The sequence below is a fragment of the Opisthorchis viverrini genome, assembly GCF_000715545.1.
Source record: "Opisthorchis viverrini unplaced genomic scaffold opera_v5_96, whole genome shotgun sequence".
Taxonomy (NCBI): domain Eukaryota; kingdom Metazoa; phylum Platyhelminthes; class Trematoda; order Opisthorchiida; family Opisthorchiidae; genus Opisthorchis; species Opisthorchis viverrini.
This window is the reverse complement of record NW_008751749.1, coordinates 1,260,057-1,268,054: the sequence shown is the minus strand read 5'-3', so window position 1 is coordinate 1,268,054 and position 7,998 is coordinate 1,260,057. Positions and strand designations below refer to the sequence as shown.

The window sequence follows — 7,998 nt, the reverse complement described above, 5'->3', positions numbered from 1 at the left end:
ATTATATATATATATGTATATATATATAACTAGACGAACTTATGGTTGTACGGCAGTGAAGCATCAGTGCCAACACTGATGTTGCTGTCTTTGATGGTGATGATGATGATGCTGGTGATGCTGCTGCTGCTGATGATGATGTTGAAGGTGTTTCCTTCAGGCCTGCAGCATGGCAATGTTCATGAAAGCAACGAACTCGAAGGTCGGCCCTAAAAACCGCACATTCCGATCGCCCAACGGTCGACTGTGACCGCTGACGCATTATTTACTACAGTCAAAATAGTTTCAAGATCAAAGATTCTAATGCTGCTCAAAAAGCACCTTACTGACTGTGCCCTTGGATTAGGCGAGTCCCCTGCACCCGAAACAATTGAGCCTCAGCTCCTGCGGGGTCCTAGCAAACATGACAACTACTGCCTCGTGGATCAGACTTTTGAGTCAGGCTAGGGCAAGGATCCCAGAACGGAACCCCACATCCTCACACTAACTTGTGGGTCGGACTTTTAAGTCAAAGGCTGAAGATGGGGTACCCCAACCAAACCTCCTTTCTGGGCCTGAGCTACCGGCAAGTGTAATTTGTCCACCGATGTGGACTTGAACCCTAACCTCCTGCTTGCTGATGAGCCTACTGGGGTAGTAGACAAATCTGTCTACATTAGCAGGTCTATCAGTTCCGTTGGTGTAACCAAAGATGGTTTTGGAAGAATATAACAACGTTTGTGGACCTGCATCAACTATGGCGCGGAATCCACATCAGGTTATCTGTCAAGTTTCGAGTATAAAATGCTGCGGTGTGCTCCATAGTATTATACGAGCCAGAAACCTCGCCACTGCACACTGAGGACGTAAAAAGACTTTTAGTGGCTGATTAATAATGTCTTCGGATTATTGTTCCAGTGGGACTCGGTGGGAACACCGAGAACAGAGGGAACATTTTCCATAAATACAAGCAGGGTCGGTGTTGTGTCCAGTACCCAGTGATTGAGTGAAACTAATAGCGTCGTGCCACAGGCACCGTGTAAACATGTGGCGATCCCGTTCCAGTATGAATTCACCTTTGATGGTGCGGAAGTTGGAAGAGACTCCACAAGACGATTCCATTAAATTCGTTCAACACCCACATCTGCCATTCTCTCAGTTACTAGGCCCTGCAGTACCCGCAAAATGAAGAGAGAAGTGAATCCAGACGAGTGTGTGGTCGCAATACACAGGTGTTCTGAAACGAGCAGCAGTCGGTTATTAATCCACGGTATCGGTGACTGATCAAATTGGGTTCGTGGATGGCCCACTGTTGGAAGACCATATGTGGCCAGAGGACTTTACTGATTTCGGACATTTTTACTGCCCAGAAACAGTCTGTGGCGGGACATATTCAAAGGACTCGCTCGCTATTGCCCGTACGTACCGAGTCCAGTTCATGTCCACCAGCCAACTGTTTCAGATTCCGTGGGCCTGCCTACTTGTGCATTAGGATCTCTGGCAAGCACAGGAAGATATGAGCTTTCAGCTAGCTGTAACAGAACATTTAGGGTGCTAACATTAAACGCAGTCAGACAAACTGGGCGTTAAGGCCTTAAGGTTGATTTCGAGCTGCCTGAGACTCAGCGCCGGACGACGCACAAATGCTGCTGGCAAAACCAACGCAGGACCAACGGATTCATTAGTCTGAGCTGATGGGCGTACAAAAAGGGAATTACTAATGGGATGGGAAGAGGAAAAGACAAAAGCTTATGAAAGGAAAATAAGGGAGGCGTCAGCAGCACATCGTTTTCGCTTACCCACCCTGCTGTATGCGGTAAGTAAGGCAACCCTGCTGATGGCATCGTTCGACAGCTTATGTGACATGGTACTGTTTGTAGTGGTTTATGGTTGTACGTGGGCTGGGATACCGCCCGGGCGCCCAGACTTATACAGGAAGACGGTTAGGGTCATCAACCAAAGCCTTTTGCTCAAAAGCCTGACCGGAATGCAGCGGTGTTCACTGGGAAACTGAAGTGCATGACCATTTTTATAGAACAAGTCGCCACACATGTTCATATCTCCAGAAGACTGTGTTGGCACACATGTAACCATTTACCAACCTGGTATGGTAGTGCTAGCGTCACACGGATACTCCCCAATATCGCTCAATGCGTCAGAGAGGTACACGATCCGTCATTCCACGCTAAAGTGCATGCTTTTCGTAGTCTGAAGGACTACGGATAGCCGAGCAGTAAACGAAACGGTTTAGCGTTAATCTGTCACGAACTTTGAACGTACATTCATCCAGCCACTCAGTGTGGTTAATTGCAAGCAGATAGCTAACGTAGTTTGGCAGACCTCTCTTGCAGTATCTTTAGAGAAGCCCTGGAAACGTCACGAACTTCTTCCTGTAGGACAGCCAGGTTTTATGGTGAACTTGATGCTTTACCATCGGATCATATTTTAAGCTCTGCATTCTTTCTATTCTAGCTGTTTTGCGGAACACATGATACACCAGCATATGTAGCATACATAGTGCGTGGATGGTGTGTGTATCCGAATATATCCCTTAACTAAAGCACCAGATGCACCACTTATTCCGTTTACTGTTAGTTTTCGAAGTTTTTTTTGGTATCATCGCATGCGAGCTGTTTCGGATACATCCGTACTTAGGCACCTGAATACGCCTAGGGTCACTCTCCCGCAAAATCCTCGTCGCACAACTGTGCCACAATGGTCCTCGTTAGTCTGAGGCAATGTTAAAACCCAGTGGTATACCTTTTTGGCTCAGCAGCATAAGTCGATCCTAACATCCTATGAACTTCACGTGCTTGGCTAGCAATACCATATTTTCTCTTATGTATCTTTGCTGACTGTTCATCTGCACTCATCTTTCAAACATTAGTATTGTTGAGAACTAAGGCGAACTATTCATACGCATGTACATAATTTATCTCTTACAATCACTTTTACTTTCACAACGCGGTTTACCTTACTCATTGTGGTTTTCAATTGTTCTGGAATACCTCCAACCCGTTGCGTACCTACACGAATTTCTGGTATCCAAAGTATCACTGTTTTTTTTGAAATGCTTCCTTCCTCAACTTTGCGCCTCCTTCCAGGGAAGGTTGTGATGCCCATGATGGCATTGTGATGCGCGGGCACAGCAATTATGTCGCAGCGATCGCTGTATTCACTACCCAGGACGGTGTTCAATGGATTTTCACCGGATCTCACGACAAGCAAATTCTGGCCTATGCATCTGGGCATTCCGAACCCGCCTATAGTTTAAAAGGTCACGATGATACGGGTTTGTGTGTCGTTTGTTGCTAACTTGTCTCCATTCAGTTTGTTGTCTGGCCGTTGATGTTCGCGGAATACTGGTCAGTGGATCGTGGGATAAATCCGTCAAGATATGGTGGAAAAGGCAATGCGTGGCGACTCTACAGGGTAATTCGACTTATAGGCTATTCTTTGCTTGTTGCTTCATCGATACATCATTCTGTTTATTAAAGGCTGGTTGCGCCCGTTTGGTTTTTCGTGTCCGTTTTGTGATGATCATTTAACCTGTGCGTTTGTCTACATATAACTAGTTTAAAAATGTCCGAGTCAGTAGTCGGAACCTAGTGTGATTGAGAGTAAGTGTCCGACATGTTTTGACCCTTTTACCACGTTGAATGACGGCTATTTTCGGCTTGACCTATGAAGAGGATCCCGACCAACTCTTGGCCTAGGGTAGTCCGGTTGCAGCAGTACCCAAAACGCATTCAGACTTTTACATCAACTCACCGACTTCTCATGCGTTTGAATCCACCGGTCATCTTCGTGGAAGGATATGGATGAGTCTTTTGCACCAACGACCTCTGAGGCATACGTATGTATGCCCGAAGTACTCTTCCTGGGTATCAGCGTTCCTAGTTAACCGTAATGTTTTACTTGAAGAAGTGGCGCACAAAATCATAAAACGTTTGGATGAATACGGTAACAACCATGCAATATTGTTTGAAAACAGGTGTTGCATGAAGACTTACCTTTTGGAATCTCGATATTCGAGGGGGAGGGTGAGGTGGCCCAAGCAGTTAGGGCGCGAATCTACTGACCGGAAGGTCCATGGTTCGAACTCAACCTCTGCCTCTCCACGTCCCCTGTCTAGGCTTGGGCAACCTGGCAGTATCCCACCCTCGTGCTTCCTTCTGGTGGCGTGGTAATTAGGCACTGAAAGGGTGCTACTGCTGAATGAAAGGCCGTCAGTAAACGGGAGCAGTGGTTACGAAACGATGTATGCTTGGCACAGTTTTCTCTTGGGGGGGGGTAGAGATTTGGAACTACTGGGTCGAAGGTCAGAGACATGGGTCAGTGGAAGTGGAGGCTTTCACTATGCTCCGAAGTGAAGAAATTCCGTTTTTCATTGAATACTCTAGCCCTGTGACTAATAAGCATTGCCTTGTGAATAATGGCTTTGCAATACTTTAAGAAAACCTTTCGGTGCCTAGCTGCCATGCCACACGAAGGTTGCACGAGAGCTGGGATACTGCCAGGTTGCCCAAGCCTAGACAGAGGAAGTCGAGAGGGAGAGATCAAGTTTGAACCACGGACTTTCAGCTCAAACCACTTGGGCCATCTCGCCCTCTTGCAATACTTTAGAGCAGTTGCATAGTCGGACCGGTTGAATTGGCCACATCTTCGGTACCAATGGTTCTTATATGTAACGGAAAAGGAATAAGCGTGGTTAAGCTGTTCGCGGAAAGTGGGGAATAACTCGGGACATGTTACCAAACAACACACGAGTCAAATTAACGGGGAATCATTTGTACCGCGGCAGTTCCATCCGCGTTGGAGTTGTTGCGACAAACAGTGACCTAAATTAAAGTTTCAGTCACCCTGGTATCTGCCATCTACCAGGACGGGGTGCTTGAAACCCGTCCAGTGGCTGGGTGGGGACCAACAGTACAGCCGAACCTTAAAAACAGTAGTGCGCCTATTTTCGTCCAATCATATTCAATTGTTAAATCTGATTCCTTTTGATTTCCCGCATCTTTCATTACTTTCGTTGGTGGGCATTCCGTAGTGGGTATTCGGTTGACGACTGAAGGTCTAAGTCGAACCCAATTCCTAATGTCAGTCAGTAATAGCGCTCTTTTAGACCGTGATATGGTTCATCCGCTTATATAGTCTGTTTTGTTGTCCCTGAAGCCCTGTTTAGGCTTGGTTATGCTTTCATCTGCCATGATATTTCTTACTTTATCATAAAATTCTATTCTCAGGCCATGAAGCGGCTGTCTGGTGCGTTTTACCTCTGCCAAAGTCCTGCTTCTCCGGTACATCTGATTCGGATTTGTTACTCGCAACCGGATCGGCTGATCGTTTGCTACGTATCTGGCGTGTACAGAATGTGCTCGATGCTACTGGCCAACAGACTACCACGTTACTCGCTACTCTTCGTGGACACAACGATTGCATTCGCGGACTCGCTTTGATAGACGATGAACGTATACTGTCTGCTAGTAATGACGCAAGTATCCGTGCTTGGCACGTGCCTACGGGGCAGTGCGTTGGTGAATTTTACGGTCACACGAGCTATATCTATGGGATTGCAAGCCGAATTGACTTGGGTATTTTCGTCTCATCAGGTGAAGATCGGTGCGTACGCGTGTGGTCTATTCCATCCACGAGCGAATGGGGTACCGGAATGCAGTTCGGCTCCAAGCAGTCAATCCCTTTGCCATGTCAGTCAGCATGGTGTGTGACACTCACACCTGCTGGAGACGTTGTAGTTGGGGGTAGGTAAGTTTTATCTGTCGGTAATGTAATCTTCTCCTCACATTTCATCCGACATTTATTGTGTGTTTGCTATTGAAACTGATAGTAAGACACCAATGTGAGTCCGTCAACTCTACTTCTCCACTGTAGTGACTCCGTGGTTCGCGTATTTTCTGCGGACCCGTCCAGACAGGCTCCCGAGGATGCCATCCAAACATATGAGGCCGAATTAGCCAGCTCGAAAATTGCTGTCCCCGATGCTGCTGGTACCGGTGATCTCGATCCTAACAAGCTTCCTGGAATGGAAGCACTTCTACAGCCAGGTAATTATCCAGCTTAATAGTAGTGCCAGTTTGACCTAATCATGTGTCCTGTTACCTTTACTGGATTTGGGTAAACCGCAAAACTAACTGACTGACTGATTGCAGGAGGACCCTTATTTCGTGTTTCAATTCTGCTATCGCCTCTTGCTTTGTACTGGTAATTTGCGAGCGAGATGGCTCAAGTGGTTAGAGCGCGAATTTACTGACCGGAAGGTCCGTGGTTCGAACCCCCGACCTCTGCCTCTCGACTTTTCCTGTCTAGGCTTGGGCAACCCGGCAGCATCCCAGCCCTTGTGCTTCCTTCGTGTGGCATGGCAGCTAGGCAACGAAAAGGTGCTACAGCTGAACGATGTGCTGACAATTTGCTATGGCGGAGCATCTGACAGAGAAGTCCGCGTTTAATGAGTACCCTTTATGACTACACAGCTTCAAAAAAAAACGCCAGGACTCAGGTGTCGGGGGGCGTCACAGATGGGAGATTTTTCCACTTGACAGAGTGACACTGATAGTGATTTAATGAAAATCTACAGCTCATGAACATGATTCCTACTTACAAAAAACATCTGCTAGGACTGCGCAGTTTCTATCACTTCACGCAGTGGTTTTCATTATGATTACGATAAACCAGATATGGAAATAAATTGAGAGGATCAGTCAACGATTACGGGGGTTTGTCTGCGTTTTGAATAACCTGTCTGTAAGTACTTGGTAATGTTTCTCATGCCTTCTCATTCTACGTTGTAGTTGTCAGTTTGGTGTCACTGCACTGGTGATTCCCGTGGTATGATGATAATCCTTTCCGATTGAGATTGTCTTGAAGTGACGTGGCTAGAATTCCCTCTGTGACTAACTCGGTTTTTCACGGCGTTGTGGACACGATAATGGCAAGCTTGCTGCTCACATCTACTCATTAGAAGCTACTTGTGTGATTCGTTAAAAAGCTATTGAGAAGCTGAGAAGTGGAAGCTAGTGTACGAGAATGGTTTTACGTTCCAATACGAGCCCAGTATCTTTGTTGAAATCAATTGATTCTTCCAAGTACTCTGAAGTTGGCGCGGTGCTTGACTTACTTGAAGTGTTTTCAAAATTTCCAGGAGTGGTAGAGTACGTTGTGTCGAATATGTACGCGGCACCACAGAAGTAGTAGCTTCCACGTGGCATGCTGTCATCCTGTAATTTGCTTTAAGCGACTATCTCGTGAGTTACAATAAGTCGGCTTCGGGCGTATTTCGAGCGCCAAGTGCCCAAACACTGATTATCTTCTGTGATTCTGTCGGCTTACTTCTGGGACCCGATTCTCAACGCAGCAACAACCTTACATGAGCCTTGTCGGCGGTATGAAAAGAAAACATTCAATAAAAAGTAATTTTTTCGCTGTCACTAGCACCTCGTCCCTGTTTATAGGAATCCCGTATATATGTATACGGGAATGATTGCTGCCACCGACCAACTAACTTTTCATATCTCTAAAAGGTAGTGTTCCGAAAAGGTAAGGAATTTCGGTCATTTCTGAAGGCGTTTTTTCGTAGACTTGGTGGGTTTGGCTAATCACACTGGGTACACCTATCACGTCGCTCTTCAATTTTCCATCTAGGCAGACGAGAGGGTCAGGTGATTGTTGTTCGCGTTTCCGACCGGTCTGTCTGTTACCAGTGGTCTGGCGCCGAGACACGTTGGGTGGAAATCGGTGATGTTGTTGGAACCGGTCAGTCGAAGCTATCCGTGTACAATGGCAAGGTGAGTGAAAACAATCTATTGCAGAGCATCACCTTTAAGAAGGTCCGAACGGTCCGAAAAATTAGCTCTCGTTCAATAGGTATTTGGGAATCTGGTGAGTACTCTTGATCTGTACGGATTCAGCCTTCTATGGGTCACCAAGTTGCTTCGCCGCCACATCAACGATTCTTGTAAAGAACAGTAAAGCTATATGAACCCGTGAGCAGTATTTGTAAAC

General features: G+C 46.5%; 1 protein-coding gene across 1 annotated transcript in view; it reads right to left on the bottom strand.

Moving 5' to 3' along the window:
• T265_05142 (hypothetical protein) overlaps positions 1-7,205 on the bottom strand; it is a gene marked incomplete at both ends in the record, with an annotated part of 14,207 nt that extends 7,002 nt beyond the window's left edge. The window contains 2 exons of the mRNA XM_009170066.1: positions 2,953-3,242; positions 7,115-7,205. Of these exons, the coding sequence (XP_009168330.1) occupies positions 2,953-3,242; positions 7,115-7,205 (381 nt within the window). The remainder of the gene's footprint in view (positions 1-2,952; positions 3,243-7,114) is intronic.
• Between the last annotated feature and the right edge of the window lie 793 nt (positions 7,206-7,998).